The sequence below is a fragment of the Leopardus geoffroyi genome, chromosome C1 (assembly GCF_018350155.1).
Source record: "Leopardus geoffroyi isolate Oge1 chromosome C1, O.geoffroyi_Oge1_pat1.0, whole genome shotgun sequence".
Classification (NCBI taxonomy): Eukaryota; Metazoa; Chordata; class Mammalia; order Carnivora; family Felidae; genus Leopardus; species Leopardus geoffroyi.
This window is the reverse complement of record NC_059328.1, coordinates 131,956,528-131,975,626: the sequence shown is the minus strand read 5'-3', so window position 1 is coordinate 131,975,626 and position 19,099 is coordinate 131,956,528. Positions and strand designations below refer to the sequence as shown.

Below are 19,099 nucleotides of genomic sequence, written 5' to 3'. Positions count from 1 at the left end.
TTTTGTTTTTAAACTATTATTTGTGTTTCATTATTTTTTAAATTTATTTTTATAGGTCTTTTGTTCACGTGGGATAGGAATAAGATAATATTTGCATTCTGAGAGGGGAGCACCTGTAGACATTCGGATGGAACTGTTCCAAAGACATTTAGATAGATGTAGAGCTGGGGCTCCAGTAGTATATTTAGAAAAGAAGTGTTTATTTTGAACTCATTACAGAGAGAAAGCTCAGAGGATGTATGGAGTAATAGTTGTAGAGGAGTACATCAGAATTGCCTATTGAAATAAAAAAAAAAAAACTAAATATACTAATAATGCAAAAAAGGAGAATCAGATCACAGGATAATAGAAAGATCTTCATAAGAAATTGTTATTATTTTTTAAGAAGGGAGAATCAGTTAGCATTGTAAAGTGTTATGGGGAAGGCAAGAAGCCAGGCATAGACTAGAGGGTCATTGAACTTGGCAAATAGGAGATAATTTCTTGGTAACCTTCGTTGAGAGTCAGTTCAGTGGTAAAGAACAATTGTAAAGAACAGCCAAATTTCATTGGGTTGGAGCAGAAAATGTATGGTGAAGGAGTAAATACAGTGAAGAATACTATTTTTAGAAAAGACTGATGGTTGGGGTGCCTGGGTGGCTCAGTCAGTTAAGCGTTCAATTCTTGATTTCGGCCCAGATCATGATCTCACGGTTGGTGAGTTCAAGTCTCATGTGAGGCTCTGCGCTGACAGGTCTGAGCCTTCTTCAGATTCTCCATCTCTCTCTCTCTCTCTGCACCTCCCCTGCTCTTGTTTTCTCTCTCTCTCAAAAATAGACATTTTTTTAAAAAGAAAAGATTGATGGTAAAGGAAAGATGTGAAGTCCAGTTGCTATGAGAAGGTGATTCAAAGTTGTGGAAGAGGACAGAATGTGCACAAATAATTTGTCACTAGAAAAGGGTTAAGAAGTTACTCTGCCATAGACCATAAGACTTTGGCCAAACACTTGAGTAGCTTACTATTTAAGGTTGACCCTGTAGCTTAGGAAGACCCAAATACTTTTGCAGACTAAATCAACTGTTATTTCAGACTGCATATAAAATATTAAAAATGATAAAGTATAGTAAAATACTGGGATAAGTATAGGGAAATGGATAAGTGTTTGGAAGAAAGGAGGAAACCAAACTATAAGTAGACCAAAAAAAAAAGTATGTTTTATTATTTATTTGCAAGCAGGAAGGGAGAATATAATAAAGACTTTAAGCTAGGATAAAGATAAAAATATCAAGATAGAATGTGAAGGAATTGAACAATAGATACGAAAAGTACATTTTACAACAAAATTCATAAAAGGAACTGTGGGAAGTTAATAACTCACTGTGGATTTTCTTGAAAAATGAAAAAAAAAAACATTTTTTCAAAGGTGGTAAACAAATTAGTCCATGAGTTGAAGTTTATGAAACAGAGTACCTAGTACATGGTAGGTGTATATCAAATTCTTATGTTGCTGGGGGAGCAGTAAGTCTTCCAAAAAAATATAGATAGATTTTATTGTGCCTAATGTTATCATTACCAGCTGCTGAATAACAATAAAAATAACTCACAATGTTATTTCCCCTTTCTTAGACTAAACTTTTGATTTCTGTGTTATAACTATCTCAGTCTTGTACTTGGACAAGAACTACTGCATTTATGAATCAAGTTTCAGTCAAGACTTTTCTTTTGTGATAATAATAATGTAAAAATCATAACTATCGGATATCTTAAAAACAACAAGTAAAACGTATGCCTTGAAATTCTTCCTGTTTAATATAGGATGCTTGAAACTAAGAGCGCTCATGAAAACTCATATACTTTATTACTAGCTAGAAATTAATAGATTTAAGTAAGTGAACTAGCTCCTTTAGGATAAACAAATGGGTACCTTTTTAGATGAGATCATTTATTACAGTTACATCTGTGGATTTGATTTTTCCCTCATATTAATTTTATTCACATAGTGTCCTTTCAGGGCACAGTTCATATCCTAGGGAAAGACTTTCTGGGTCTATATCCCATAAGCCAATTTATCTTATAAGTCAGTAATTCAGATGCATAGCCATCCAGCAAATGGGACCTTATCATACCTAAAAAATAATGAAATTTGAAAAGGAACATGTAAGGGCTCAGGGACAATGGAAAAGGAGTTCTCTCTCCAAGTGTTTTCTTCCAGATACACCTTCTCTGTTTCTATGGTCAGTGCAACATGTGGATGCAGTGCTTTGTTATATATATACACATGTGCACACGTGGGCACTCACACCTGCGTGCATGCATGCACACACACACACTTGTGCCACCTATTACTTTTTGTTAATTTTTAATGTTTTTTATTTATTTTTGAGAAACAGAGAGAGTGCAAGCCAGGGGGAGGGGGACAGAGAAAGGGAGACACAGAATCCAAAGCAGGCTCCAGGCTCTGACCTGTCAGCACAGAGCACAACATGGGGCTCGAACCTGCCAACGGTAAGATCATGACCTGAGCTGAAGTCGGATGTTTAACCAACTGAGCTACCCAGGTGCCTCCAGTACTTTTTAACATAAATAAAGCAAGACATGAAAAATATAAATTAGTACAATAGAAAGTCAATATACACAGAGACAGTTTGATAGGCTATGGAGAGAGGCTATGGTGGAATCATCTGTAAATTACTTGAAGTATTTTACACTTTTTTTTCTTTGGTTTAGGTCTTAATAGTAATTCTTTCTTTCTTTCTTTCTTTCTTTCTTTCTTTCTTTCTTTCTTTCTTTCTTTCTTTCTTTCTTTCTTTCTTATTCCACAAGGCAGAAAATCCGTTTACAGAGTGGAAATGGATATTATAAGGAATCAGTTTTAGTTTCTTTTCTTTTTGAAGAGAAGCAAAACCCTAAATCCTTGTAAATCTTTTATTACTGCCCTGAGAGTTTTAGACATCAGGCCACCTGGCAGGGTGGAGGGAGATAACCTGAAGAATTGTTCAGAAAGTTTGTCATTCTGTATTCCTCTTCTGGTTGTGTGAGAGGTTGTGTGAATAGGTTCGGGGAGAGTACATGATATCCTTCCTTCTCTCCCAATTGAGATGGGTCTAATTACTCCCTTTGGGAAGTACGTGAACTTGCCTGGGCCACCTGGACACCTTTAGGTGGACTGGAGAGCTAAGTAGTTCTAAGGCTACCTAAAGGAGAGGAAACTGGTGATTGTTTTTTCATAAGTTCATACTAAAACTTTGAAGAATCCACAAACAATACGCTAAAGGAAGAGATAAGCATGCCTATAGATGAAATCATCATTCCTTCTGGGTTTGCATACCTTTAGAGCCTAAGCAGTAAGCTAAATAAAAGATGTGGTTTGAAAGTAAACAGAAGAGATATGATAGCAAATTTAATGTTTTCTTTCTTTCTTTCTTTCTTTCTTTCTTTCTTTCTTTCTTTCTTTCTTTCTTTCTTTCTCCTTGTCAGCTTCCCTGTGCTGCAGGCTGGGCAGGGAAGTTGGAAGAGAAAACATTGACTTAAGTTGTTTATAACAAGTGTCCTAAAAACCACAGAAAGACTAATCGATCTTATCTCTTTCCTATCTCATTAAATATTTTAACTGACACAGACAAAAGAAAGTGGCTGGAACAGGAAAATTAAGAAAGTATATGAGGGGAAGAATGGTTTTATTCCCTCTCACTGCTGCTTTGATCCACATTCCCTGTCAGATCTTCCTTTGTAGTATCTCATTGCTATTCCTGGTGTGGCTGTGCTGTTTTCACTCACATTTTGCAGGCTTCCTTCTCCTTTTGGACTATCTGGAGGGAAAAGTCTAGTATTTCTCACTTGGCTTATCTTTATTTGGACTACATTATTTTCTTTTCTCTGTTTTTCGGGAGTTTTAGCCTGAGGAAAAATTGACAGAAAGCTTTCATATTCACTTGACAAATTAGAGATTCCAGTACATTTCTCCCTCAAAAATTACCCGAAGGGTGAAACACATTTCAATACTTGACTGACCAAAACAAAGTGGGGAAGAAATATAGTTGAAGGAACATAGTGGAAGACGTTTTGGCAGAAGAGGCATTTGCTTACCTGTTTACTAAAGTTCCTGTGGTTCCCATGGACTCCTCCCATCTCCCTCTCCTTCCTTGCCTACAGATGCTGGAGATATTAATCCCCACAACCACCTTGCTTCTACTGCGTATGAAATGCTGCAACCACTTAGTATGTCCAATTTCAGTGTGACTTAACATCCTAGTTAACCCTCCGATGGTTCCCAAACTCTACACCAAGTTATAGACTCTGTGGAAAGAGGATTTGAAGTAAAGGTACAGTCTTCCTATTTGCACATTGCACCTACTCTAATAGGTCTGCCTGGTCCTCCTCACCAAGATTCATTAGACGTATTTTTTATTGGAAAGTGGAAGAAAACACACATCCTACAAATATTCTACCCTCTGCCCAGTTTTCCTGACCCCCTACCTCATCCTTTTGCCCATGTGTTTCTTTTAAATATTATCTCCTAACACCTCTTTTCAACTTCAAAGTTATAGTTTGTTTTCATGTAGTCAGATTTCCTGTCCTTTCTTTCTTCTTCTCAGAATACCATCTAAAACTGGGTTCCACTTATTCCACATTCCTACTCTTCTCGCATTCTTTACATGCACTTCCACCTGAGAACCCCAGTACAATTATTTTTGAACCTCCCTTACGGTGACATTGCTGGATCTCGAGTCCTCTTAACTGTGTGAGATGCCACTCCCATGTTCACGGAGTCATAATTTGCCTCTTCACTCTGTCTGCCACCAATCCCCACTCAGATGGGCTCCCTGCCACGTATACAGGGGATTCTCTGTGGAAGTTTGGGGAGAGATGGAGGTGGTGGAATGAGTTGTGATTGTGCCTATTGTGATCGTTCTGGCATCCTTAAACTCTGTGAGTATCAGATGGAAACCCAGGGGTATTATGAGATAATCTTTTTAGATTTGTCTGGGAATATTACCACTGTCTAGGATGTTGTTTTTTTTTTTTTTTTGTTTTGTTTTAATCTTTAAGGATTAACTTTAAGCAGAATGTGAAGTAAGATACTAAAAAGCAGACATTAAATACATCTCCTCAAGTAATTCTTAAACATCCTAAATTTAGTACCAGTAATTTAATTAACATTATGCAATTACATGTACCATGTTTCAAAATAATCAAATCATAAGAAATTTTAAAATAAAAAATTCAAGGAAGTCTCTAGTTAAGCATTTACATAGCATTCATTATTCTGTCAGCCAATGTACCAGGAAGCAGGACAATTGATAATATCTTTGCTTTGTGTAGAATGGAAGCATATGGGTTTAAATACCTTGTAATACAGCACTATTGAAATTTGAACCCTGTCTTCTCAATAAAGGCACTACACAGGATCTTTTGGAATACAACTTCTTAATAGGAGATTCTGATAGATAGCAAAGTAAGAAACAAAATATAAATGCTTGTCATGATTGCTTTCTATGTTATATATTCCATTTACTGTTTCTATTGAAAAAAATATTGAATGTAAAATGTAATTGAAAGGAATATGGAAGAGATTTTGCTTTTGTAGATGTAAAAGAAGAATATCTTTTTTTTCCTGTTTGGAACAGTGTATTTATTTCTATTCATAATAGCATTATCTGTTTCATATGATAAGATGTTATTTTTAATGAAAAAAACACCGAGGCAATTATAATTGTAAATTGTAAATAAAACATTTATTCTAATCATCATTTAAGCACAAATAAGGATACAATTGCAAGATACAATTAAATATAATAAGAACAGTGCATTATGAAATACAAATGACACATACACCCTTGAGTAAAATTTGCATATTTTAAGGTGGCATTTTAACCATTTACAATTGATATAATTTCTATTTATAATTAAATGGGCTCTTTAAAATAACAACACTAGTAAAAGTCGCATAATCAAAGAGCCCTTCAGGTTGTACATTTACATAAGCCACCTGTGGAAATTTGAATTTGGAATAAAATTCTCACCTAAGTTAATCTAATGTACATAGTATGTCATGCACCTGTTCACAACATATTGCTAGAAACCATTGTATGGTAATGAATGTGTGAGCAAAGTAGAAAGGAATATGTGATTAAGCATAAGCTATTCTGTATAAGGTGTAGATAATGACAGTAGCATATTGAAACTGATTCTCATCTAAGCATAGCAGGGAATTGGAAAGCCATACTTACTAACAATAGAGACAAGTCATACCACATTTATGCTTCTGAGAACGAGGGATTCATATTTCCTATAGCAGATATTAGTGATACGGCTGTGTAAAGGAGTAGAAAATGGCATGGATGACTTTCTAGCATTGCTGAGCTATTTCCTCTGAGTAATAAAGCAAATGCTCAGTGGTTGCTCCATCTCAGTGTCTCTGGCTTAGTGTTACAACCGTGTACTTTTGAAATTGGAAGGAGAAAGAATTTCTCAGCAACATGCAGTTTTTTTGTTTTTGTTTTTGTTTTTGTTTTTGTTTTGGTATGTTGGCTTAGTGCTGCGCTTATATTATCATGGGAACAAGGCACAGTTCTTGCGTTCATGGAGCTTACAACTTAGTGGGGGAGCAGATACATAAACAGGCAATTGCAATGAGGTATTTTAAGTACCACAACGGAGAGAATAGGTGTGCTACAGGGAAGACATATGAGACTTCTAACCCAAGCTTCCAAGGGTGGGAGCCATGGGTTAAGTTTGGCTTCCCAGAGTTAAAAAAGTAGAACCAAACAAAACTATGTGAATTAATTGAAATACATACCTTCCCCGACTTATAATGCAGTTATGTCCTGATACACCCATCATAAGTTGAAAATATTGTCAGTCAAAATGCATTTAATACACCCACCCTTTCAAATATCATAGTTTAGCCCAGCCTACCTTAAACATGTTCAGAACACTTACTTACATTAGGCTATAGGTGGGCAAAATCATCCAACAAAAATTCAATGTTATAATAAAGTATTGTGTATCTTGTATAATTTTGTGACTACCATACTGAAAGTGAAAAACACAATGGTGTCTGGGTACAGAATGGTTGTAAGTGAATTGGTTGTTTACCCTTGCAATCACGTGTCTCACTGGGAGCTGTGGCTCCCTGCTGCTGCCCAACATCAAGAGAGAAAGTATCATCATATTGCGGATGTTTAGCTCAGGAAAAGATCAAAATTCCATATTTGAAGTATAGGTTCAACTGAAAGTGTATAGTTTTCACACTCTCATAAAGCCAAAAACTCATTTCGAACCATGGTAAGTCAGAGACCATCTGTACTCAGATTGTTAGAGCAAGAAGTCGCTTTTGTCTCATCTATCCATTTCTTTATTTACCTGTTTTTCCAGTTTCAACCTGTGCCTCTGTTGAGTTCCGTTGTACAGATGGGACATGCATTCCAAGATCAGCACGATGCAACCAGAACATAGATTGTGCAGATGCTTCAGATGAAAAGAATTGCAGTAAGATATTCCACTACCTTTTGTTTGTTCCTCCCTGGGTACCCTTGGCATTCCATGGAGCACTGCCCAATGTTTCACTGAACCTTGTCCAGAATTGATGTGTAATTAACCCCTGTTGTGTAGGATAATTGCATTTTTATCTCTTCAAATGAGGTTAACTTTTCTTGTTTCTGTGACCTACATAGAAGGCTCATAATCTTTGCAGATGAGGTGTTTTTCATTTTCTGTTTACCTCCTTACAGATAATACAGATTGTACACATTTCTATAAACTTGGAGTGAAAACCACAGGGTTTATAAGATGTAATTCTACCTCACTGTGTGTCCTGCCAAGTTGGATATGTGATGGGTCTAACGACTGTGGGGACTACTCAGATGAATTAAAATGCCCAGGTAATTCTAGAAAGAAAAAAGTCTTTGCCTTGAGATTTAGAGTCTCATTGTATACAATTAATTTGTGAAACTTTATTTTTGATATCCAGTGGTTAGGATTAAAATTTAAATAATGTAGACTAAATTACAGGAAACCATCCTCTTCCAAACATGCCCCTTGATGTTTTTTTAATGAGTTATGAAATGATACTCAAGAAATCTGTTCTGTATTTGGATCGATTTCCTTTGAATGTTCAATTCGTCATTAATCCTCTTAAAGTTGGTGATTAAGTCTTAAAATGTGTGATCTCTAAAGTTTCCATAGAAGTATTACATACTGAGAAAAAAAAATATTCATGAACTAAAGGGAGAGAGACAATGTTTCTCACCACTGGCTTTATTCAATGTCATACAGTTTGTATTGTCATGTTAGGCTGTTTGATGAAGTTTACACAATCTTTTGACATAGTAGCATGAGTAACAGTTATTTTCACTGGATCAAGGTCAGAAAGGCATATTTATATCTGACTTTTTAACCATTTTTGCAAACATAAGCTCTTTCAGATTGTCATCTGCATTCTTAACAGAATGCTTTCCATTGAAAAGTGCTGTTCCTTTCTAAGTATTTGAGAAAACAAATCTAAAAAAAATATAAGAAGTAAAGGTGTTAAATTACTATAACTGGAAATAGATATGCTTTATAGGAAACTATTTCAGTAGTTTCATGACTACCATACTGAAAATGAAAAACAGAATGGTGTCTGGGTACAGAAGGGTTGTAAGTGTATTGGTTGTTTACCCTTGCAATCACGTGTCTCACTGGGAGCTGTGGTATTTCCTCCTTCTTACCCTGTTGCCATACTCACTTTTTCCATGTTTAGTTAACATGCAAGTTTTAAAAAATATTTTAGGAAATTATATTCATAGGTATTCTATGCAGCAGTATACACACACGCACACCCAATCTCTAGTGTCAAACGATATTCTTAATAATTCATAATCTATCACTTAATTTGCATTAGCAGATTCCTTTTATTTTTGTGTTTTCCTGCTCAATGATTTGTAACATTCTTGATATCATTTTTGTTCCTTCTGTGTTTGAAAGGCTAGCTGCATCCTAGGAGGAACTGGAGAACTTTTCTGGTTCTATGGAGAACTTTTATATGCACTTGTGACTGTGGCTCACTGCAACTCTTCCACATTTTACTTTTAATCACATAAGACGTTTTAAAAGAAATATACTAACACTGATTTAGACTCATGGACCCTGGGTGTCTAGATTCATAATCTGTTCTTTCTACAAAAATTACCTCATTATGGCTGTAGTTAATTTTTAAAATTAACTTGAAGGCAGCATGTAATAGATACCCATTAAAACTTACATATATATAAAAACTTTGTGGCCTTTATATATTTCTAATATTAACAAATTATTTTTAAAGTTTACTTTTAACATTAATAAAGAATTGTAATCATAGTGGGCAAGAAGGAGAGGGGAGCTACATAGACTGATGAGACAGGTAGATGGACAGACTGGAAGCCAGTAATAGGTCAGGCTAAACACCTTAGGTGATATCTAGGCAATATCCTAAGAAAAAGTAAGACATAAATCACATGATTTTTCAGTTTAGTGGTGAATTCTGTCAAAAATTTTATTTTCATCTTCAATTAAATATACAAAATTGGCATTTGAAAAAATAAAATGGGATTGTTATCTTAATACAGTCACAATGGATTATTGTCATATGATTATTATAGTGTGAATGGATTATTATATTGTGATGTATGTTCTAAGGTTTGCTTCCAAATTGGCTATGAGCCAGTCTAAAACTATGTAAACCTAAAGGTACAAGGGGACCTTGTAGAGAAAAATCTAATTTAGTAGAGAAAAATCTAATATTTTATATGCTCTCTTAGAAGTGATAATAACAAGAGGCGCCTGGGTGGTTCAATTGGTTACGGCTCACGTCATGATCTCACAGTTCATGGGGTTGAGCCCTGCATCAGGCTCTGTGCTGACAGCTTGGAGCCTGAGCCTGCTTCAGATTCTGTGTCTCCCTCTTTCTCTCTGCCCCTACCCCACTCATGCTCTATCCCTCTGTCTCTTAAAACAAATAAATAAACATTGAAAAACATGCAAAAAAAAAAAAAAAAGGAAAGAAATGATAATAACAATACTCCACAGTCTACAAAATATGTAATTTACAAAGTAACTTTGCATGCAGATACTTATTCTCAAGATATTTATGTAAGAGATAACATTTTTAGAGATTCCACTGTAAATTGTTTTTCTTTTTAAAGTACAGAATGCTTATATAAACCTTGTCAAAGCATACTCTGAATACAAGACAATAGGAACACCCAGCCCACACTTTCTCAGTAAAGACCCACTAATGTTTTTGTAACGTTATTCATCTTTATGAATATAGAATTACAGATATTTTCCACCAAAAATGATTCTTTAGCCTTAGTCCCATTCACTTCATAATTATCTGTTTTATTTTGTTTTGTTTTATTTTGTTCTATTTTGTTTTATTGTTTTGTTTTATTTTATTGTATTTTATTTTAATTAATGGTACTCCACATTATTTGTATTTAACAAATTTTTCCATTATCTTTTTTCTGATCCAGGATCCAATCCTGTATTGGATTTGATTATCATATCTTCCTAGTCCCTTCTGGTCTGTGCCAATTTTTGTTTTGTCTTGTTTTAGTTTTTCCTTGGTTTTCATGACCTTGACATTCTTTTGTATATGTATATGTATATGTGTGTGTAATATACATAAATGAAAATAATTAATGTTTATTTTTGAGAGAGAGAGAGAAAGTGCAAGCAGGGGAGGGGCAGAGAGAGATGGAGACCCAGAATCCAGAGCAGGCTTCAGGCTCTGAACTGTCAGCACAGAGCCCAACACAGGGCTTGAATTCATGAGCCATGAGATCATGACTTGAGCCAAAGTCAGATGCTTAGCCAACTGACTTTGCCACCCAGGCGCCCCTAATATATATAAAATTTTATTTTAAGTAAGCTCCACACCCAATGTGGGGCTTGAACTCATGACCCTGAATCAAGAGTCTCATGCTCTTCCAAGTGGACCAGCCAGACACCGATGACCTTGACATTCTTGAAGAGACCATCTCAGCTTTTATTTAAGATTTTTTGTTATTTATCTCTTCCAGTTTACAGAGTATTACTGTTTTATTATCTACCTAACATTGTGGAAGCTAAGATTAATTTAAATTATTTAACATTACATTCTGTATTTTATCACAGTTCAAAACAAACATAAATGTGAAGAAAACTATTTTGGTTGTCCTAGTGGAAGGTGTATTTTGAATACCTGGATATGTGATGGTCAGAAAGATTGTGAGGATGGACTTGATGAGTTCCACTGTGGTGAGACATTCTATCTTGTTCTGTGACATTCTGTCTTTTTCTGTATGCCTTATTACTACTTCTATGCTGATGTTCTCTTTTTTACATAGGAATTTTATAAAAAATGTTGCTAATTGATTTTAAAAATTTTCATTTTTATTAAATAATACAAAATGATAAAAATTAAAATAGAACAGAACTTATAATAAAGAATAACAGTCTCCTGTCCCAGCCTTTTATTTTAACATTAATGGTTATCTTTATCAATCTAAATGGTACACCTTTATTTTCTGACTTATTAACTTGAAATGCTAATATATTTACTTTCTGCTATAAAAAATAAGGTTTTAGTTCACACTACTCAGTATACTCTGCCTACCTATTAACAGTGTTATTCTAAATGTTTCTATTAATTACATGTATTGTTTTAAATAGTTTACTTAAATTTGTATTTCCTCAAATTCTCATCTCTCAGCATCTAACCTCCTAATTTCTCATGTGTACATTTCATTTTACTTGGCAAGGCAAGACAGCACTTTGAAAATTTATTTTATAGAATTTGTGGATTTTGTAATTTCTAGGCCAAAGAAATTTCCTACAGGGAAACAAAGCATATATTCATTATTTTCATTTAACACAAATAACGTACACTGTGGTGAATAGACAAAGTAGAGGAAAAGATTAAAAATGGATCTTCTATGAAATGTCAGACTCCTCTAAAAGTAAATGTCATCATGAAATATGAAGGTGCATTTTGTTTGATTAAGATGCTATATATCTTTACATTAGAGCCAGATTCTGAACAGGATTAACAGAGAACTTTACAAATAGTTTATGTAGATTCATAGTTTCTGGACAGGAAGCCATTATACGGTTGTACTTTCTTTAGTTTCATTTTTTCCAGGCTTCAGTTTTTCTAAACTCTTTTCAACAGGTCTTCTAAGTGAGTATTTTAAATAAAGATGCAAGGTTATTAAATAATTTATAGGATCAAAATCAAATGTCTATTTTTATTCTCATTTACATTTGGAACACTTGAATTTGGAAGGGTTTTATTTTGGATTTTGCCTGGTAATAAATAGGCTGAGTGGAGGAATAGGCCAAGGGTGAAGGAGAAAAATCACAAACCTGGCTTTGGAAATAATTGGAGTACACTATTATAAATGCATAATTTGGTAGTAAAATACAAGCCACCATGCCAATGAATTTGGATGTCATTAGTCAGCCTTAAGTGTCCCTAAGAGAGAAAAGTAAAAACACTTAAGGTTTAGTAGGTAGGGGTGTAAAACTGGTGGCTTGTCTTTGAGCTAAAAGCCCCTTAGTCACCTCATCATTATAAACAAACCTCTATGCTGGTGAATATAGCATATTGCAATCTTGCCTTAGAAGCATTTTTTTCTCTAGTTGTTCAAAAATCAATTAAAAATTAGGACGGATGACTAGACCCCACTTGGAATATTTGTTTTATATCTATGTACCAGATGTTGAATTTTTTTAATGACACCCTGGAATATATATTTAGGGGAGAGTGGCCAGCATAATTCTGTGAAAATTCTGTGGGAGGAAAAATGTTGCATAACCTGAACACTCAGCGGGAATAAGCAGGCTGTTGTCAAAATTTTATAGAGCTGTAGTAGAGAAGAGAAATTTGGCTTGTTTTATTATAAGACAATTGATTTTAGCGAAATCTAAAGGAAGGACTTTCTCACTGTCAGATCTATCCTAAGATGGTCTCACATGATTTTTTTTTCTTTTGCATCTAAAGCAAACATTTTTGTTTGTTGTCTAGATTCTTCTTGTTCTTGGAACCAATTTGCTTGTTCTGCAGAAAAATGTATATCTAAACACTGGATTTGTGATGGAGAGGACGATTGTGGAGATGGATTAGATGAAAGTGATAGCATTTGCGGTGAGTTGTTTCTTTTGTGTTCTCATTCAATTCTTAGGCATATGATATATGTGCACTACAATTTTAGAGCAATCAAAAACATGAAACTCTGTTTTCTACTCTGTTAAATTTAATTTAAATTTACATATACGTTTCCATGTAGCTGGTTTTATTATTTTAATGACAACCTGTTGTTCTACTATTTTTACATACACAGTTTTTCAGTTTTTAGGATTTTTCCTGAATATTCACAATGAATACATTTGCAAATTTTATTTTTTTTTAGTATTCAATTACTTCTTTGGAATAGATCTCAATGACTGAGAATACTTGGATCAAATAATCAAACATTTTTCATGGCTCATGATATGTATTGCTAAGTGGCCCTCAAAAATATACTGATTTGCACTGTCACAAGCTACCCACACTATTTATGTTTGTATATATGTATTATAGTGATTGTTATTAGTGGATTGTTTTAAATAGATAGTGAAGAAGGGGGATATTTATATATTTTTAAGTGTACTTCAATAAACAGCTTTCTAGGATTAGAGATAGAATGTCCCACTATGTATCAACTACATGGCCAGTGTAATTGCTTTCAAATAATCACAAACATTTAACAAATAACTTAAATGGGATTATTAGCTTAATTTTTTAAGGGGAAAAAGAAGGAAGTGATCTAGTCTGTATAAATTTATTACAAAAGGACAGGCATTCTACTATTTATTTATGTGTCTTTGTGTTTATCTTTCTGATCTGTTTCTATTTGCATGTTTGTATTATAGGCATAAAATCTTTACTCATTGTATTAGCCCTATTTCATAGCTTTTATCATCCTTATTTTAGAGAGAATAGAATAAGGTGCATGTACAGAGTTAGGTGTACTTAACACCATTTTTAAATTTCAGTAGTTGTGGCCTTTTAGGTCCCTTCCACTGAGACAGGTTGATAGGATTTTATACTATTCAAGTTGTTTGTAAACAACATAAAATTAGAGATGTCCCCTGAAAGCAGGCAATTTATTTTCTTGTATTTAAGCCACTCCAAATCTATCTTTTGTTTACATAGCTGAAACAGTTATGCGGCAGATAAATACAGAAGGATCACTATACAAAAGCTCTGAAAGGAAAAAGAAATCAGTAATCAATTAGATGTTTCACCAGTGGCTTTTAACTACTTTTTCCTCTTTGCTATTAATTTTGTTTTAATTTTAACAAAAGAATCACCTACTTACAATGAGGTGAACATGTTGCCAGTCACTAAAATCATCTTGGATTTGACCTTTTGTTTCACCCTACACCAAAGTGCTCAATTGATACCTCTGTCTTTTCTGAGTGGACACAGCAAAATAGAAGGTGTAAAGCTTATGCAATCATACAGAGCTGAATTATCCCACATCTGCATTATTGCTACCTATTAAGAGGGTACAAAAAATCTCCCTTATGTAACTATTGTGATCATCTATCATGAATCAATGTATACAATATAAATGTTCTTTTTCAGAGTATTATTGCCAATCTGCATCTATCAATGTGCTGATAACTTTTTAAATAATTAAAATGGTAATGGACATGTTTACCTGTTGTCAAAACCTGTCTGTTTAATTTACTTACAGGTTGTATTTTATATGCTAACTGCTAAGCTGGTGACACATACAAAATCTTTAGACCAAGTATCATTGAATGAACTGAATCTAATATACTAGGTTTGGAAAGAAACTTTATAAATAATTTATCTCAGTAGTTCACAACCTTAAGTGCACAAAATATTCTTCTTAGAAGTTTGTTAAAAATGTAGATTCTTTTTTAATTTTTTTAACATTTATTCATTATTGAGAGACAGAGAGACCCAGAGCGTGAGCAGAGGATGGGTAGAGAGAGAGAGACACAGAATCTGAAGCAGGCTTCAGGCTCTGAGCTGTCAGCACAGAGCCCAACGCGGGGCTTGAACTCACAAACTGTGAGATCACGAACTGAGCCACCCAGGTGCCCCAAAAATGTAGATTCTTAATCTTCATCTTTAAATATTCTAATATGGGCTGTAAGCACAACCTTTCTTAATAAACACAATAATGGTTCTGACTTGGAATCTGAGGATCCCATTTAGTTAATAAATTGCTTTAGGTCACTCAGAGAATCAGTAATGACAGAGCTAGGACCAGAATTCAGATTTCTGGCGGATTTCCTAAATGGGATAGTAACTCTTACCAATCAAATATAATATCTGAGCAGGTACCCAAGATGGATCTGGTGGAAATCTTTCAGCTTGTCTTCCTTTCCTGGAATTCATTTCCCTGAGAAAGGCAATGTGTCTCCAGATGGCAGGAGTAACTATGGAATGATGCCATGAGTTTTTTCTTTGGCCCATTTTCTTTCCAATTGACTATGATGTTTTGGCATGCTCTTAACACAGAATCTATTGAATACTATCAAGGGAGTCAGGAAATTAGCTGCAAAGAGCTTTATGCCATTTTATAGCTTGAGGTGTCTTAGTAATTATCTAGTCATTTCCCTCATTTTACAAATAGTGAGGCTCAAACACTAGTCTTCTCCAAGGTCATAGCGAATTAGATTTCTCAATAGCCAAATTGATGTTATATCTATTATGCCTACCTTGAGAATAAATTGGGTGATAATCGGAAAGTAGACAAGGAATTTCACATGCACCAAAACTTCCTTACTAGGGAGAATGCCTTTTTTTTTTTTAAACTCAAGCTAAATAACAAAAATATTATGGAAATTAAAGCACTAATTGAGAGTATAATAGTAAAAGTGACACTTTATATTCTAATGGCAAGTTTGAAAAGATAGATCATTATGAGGAATAGTATAAAAATAAATTCTGGAGGAAGATAATTTTATTATAGAAGGTACTAAAGACATAATAGTTAGCAGGTAAATTCATTTTTAAATGAAAGCAACATTTATTTAATAGATTTTTTATGATTTCTTCCAGGAATAGATATCATATTAAACCTCATTCTATTAGCACTGATCCCCAATCCAATGAGCACATGTGAATTACCTGGAGGACTTTTCTACATTCACTTGCCATCCTGTCTTCTAAGCTAAAGTATATGTGAAGGACAGTCATGTTTATGAAGGAGAAAATCCTCAAGGGGTTTTATATGGGCACCCTGTTGCCCTGCCGTATTGAAAACATTGCCTTGAAAAGCATTTTCTGCTCCTAGCAACTCTACAGCTGAAAAGAAAGATGATAATTATACAATGAAAGCATGTTGGTCACTGCTTTAAATGTTTGGAAACAAATATCTCTCTTCACTCCATTCAGTAGTATTATATTTTATTCCTGGAGATAATAGCTTTTTTTTTTTTTTTTGAATAGTTCTAACAATGTGTCTTCTTCCTTTTCTTTCTTTCTTTCTTTCTTTCTTTCTTTCTTTCTTTCTAGCATCTTTCTATGGGCAGCTTTTGCTCTCAGGAAAATGAAGTTAAAGAAAAGTTAGAACATGATTTGAGGGTCATGTAACTGATTCATTCAACAAACATGTTATATAAATAAAAGCAGGAGCTAGGAAAATATCATGAGAAATAATCATGTTCTGTTTCATATGTTTACCCTATACCCACATAAAGAGAAACAAAGAAACCACCAATGACCCTTTGAATTTATAGTGAAAGTCAGCAAGCATTTTTTTTCTTTCTGTATACATCTGAAAAACATCATACATCTAAAGGGACATTGAATTGACAGAGCAAAGGTAAATTCTATTTATTAAGTGTGTATGAAAAAAAGGAACACGCATACATTTATTCTTTTCAGCCAACACAAGGTGGGGAGTAACAGTCATAGCATTAGTGGTTAAGAGAAGGTGCTTAGCAATCAGAAGAGTTTTGGACTCCTAGCTCAACCTGTGGGACTTTCAACTTCTCTGAGGCTCAGTTTTCTTTCAGTGAAATAAGGCTAATAATAGTCTACTGGTTGGGATTACTGCAAAAATTAAATGAGTGAATATATTATGTGCCTAGCATATATTAAGCAATAAAAATTTCATTATTATTATTACATTGTAATTATAACTATTACTATTATTATTATTATCCTTATAGGTTCTGTCTTTTATAAATGTTATCAAAGTTTATTCACAAGTCTATGACATATCTATGCTTTGCTACATCTTACAAGCAGAAAAGATCTTTATTGTTTTCTGCCATGTAGCCTTAAGAAATCTAACACTTGCAGGGCGCCTGGGTGGCGCAGTCGGTTAAGCGTCCGACTTCAGCCAGGTCAAGATCTCGCGGCCCGTGAGTTCGAGCCCCGCGTCGGGCTCTGGGCGATGGCTCAGAGCCTGGAGCCTGTTTCCAATTCTGTGTCTCCCTCTCTCTCTGCCCCTCCCCCGTTCATGCTCTCTCTCTGTCCCAAAAATAAATAAACGTTGAAAAAAAAAAAAAAAAAGAAATCTAACACTTGCAATTAGGAAGAAATGCATTCTGGGAGGAAAATGTGTAAACATCTGTAGGAGAAGGATGCTATCTAATGATTCCAAATAGCTACAATCTCTTCCTTGTTAGCAACATTCTTCTGTGTCCTTTCTTTCTAAGGGAAATATAAATGTTAGACTTCCCCAGCAGACATGCAGTGATCTTAATGGCATTCTTTCCTTGGGTTTCAGGCACTGCCACCTGTGCAACTGACATGTTCAGCTGTCAGGGCTCCCATGCCTGTGTGCCACGGCACTGGCTTTGTGATGGTGAAAGGGACTGTCCAAATGGAAGTGATGAGCTCTCCACAGCAGGCTGTGGTAAGACACGTGAAGGAAAGCTGCCGCAGCACCCCCAGACTCTTGCTTTTGTAGTATTTACCATCTCACATTTTCTCTCACTTTCCCACTCCCTGGACTCATACATAGTACCAGAATTAATCAGGTGGGATGTTGTCATCAGAGTAGTTCAGCAACCCCTCTAACCAGCTACTGTCCAGAGATTTTCAAGCATGCACATTGGGATTACCCATTTAAAAACCATTCTGATGAACACAGACCCATCTCTTCTCTTCTGAGATTATGTAGCTATCTGATGTTGTGTGACTATAGTAGATTTGTTATTTTCTTTTTAGAACCCCACCCCCACAAAGTGTTTTAGATTGCCTATTACAGACACTCTAAATGACTGATGTGATCCCAAATAACTACTGATCAGAAGGCCAGTAAACACCTATTAGTCCTGCGGAGAGGGTATTAACCCTTAGGTCAGGTAAAAATAGTATGGATATAGCTGAATGAAGCTGGGAGATCAGGGGAACACCTTTGGAGGTCAAACAATTTACTAAGTTTCTGACTCTTGGTCACCTCAGGAAATGTTCACGGAATTACTCAGTAGTAAAAACTTAGATAAAATCTTTTGCATGATCAAGAGAATGAGGGGCCTGAATATTTGAAAACTGTCCCAAGGTCACATAGGGGATCCATTGAGCTGAGCAAGTTGTCAGAAACAGTGCTGTGAATTCTGGCCATTAAAATGAATTCTGCCAATCATTTCTCCAATGACCTGTCTTCAGGTCTTTAAAACTGTATTTGAAGCCATAATATAGGTGTGTGTCTGTGTGGGTATGTATATATGGGTGGACGGGGTAGTTAAAGAGGAGAAAGAAAAAGAAAACTATGAGGCAGGCCTATGTGTTCAAAACTCATGCTATTATAGAATAGTTCACTTTGATCTTGAAACCGATATGTGTGTCTGTAAAGGTCAATGGGGCCACTGAGGGCTACATAACAAAGGATTATGCATCAATTCAGTGATCCAGATGGTCCCAGTATACTATTGCTATTGTAGTAAGTTAACACTCTGGGAGACATATTAACACTTTTGGACCACATGGGTGCTGTTAAGTAAATTATGCTAAAGTACAACAAATTGTACTCAAGTGACCTGAAAGCGTTAATGCCAAATAAGCCTCTGTTGCTTGGTGTTTTAAAGAATAATTCATGTATTAGAATTGGCATAATTCACTTGAGTTATATAACTGTCACA

The 19,099-nt window shown here is 34.9% G+C and overlaps 1 protein-coding gene across 4 annotated transcripts in view; it reads left to right on the top strand.

Annotated features, from left to right (window-relative positions):
- Positions 1–19,099, top strand: part of LRP1B (LDL receptor related protein 1B) — a 1,910,230-nt gene that overhangs the window by 1,607,226 nt on the left and 283,905 nt on the right. For all 4 annotated transcript variants that reach the window (XM_045479681.1, XM_045479680.1, XM_045479683.1 and 1 more), the window contains exons 48-52: positions 7,358–7,471; positions 7,714–7,863; positions 11,117–11,239; positions 13,008–13,127; positions 17,743–17,871. In XM_045479681.1, coding sequence (XP_045335637.1) covers positions 7,358–7,471; positions 7,714–7,863; positions 11,117–11,239; positions 13,008–13,127; positions 17,743–17,871 — 636 coding nt within the window. The remainder of the gene's footprint in view (positions 1–7,357; positions 7,472–7,713; positions 7,864–11,116; positions 11,240–13,007; positions 13,128–17,742; positions 17,872–19,099) is intronic.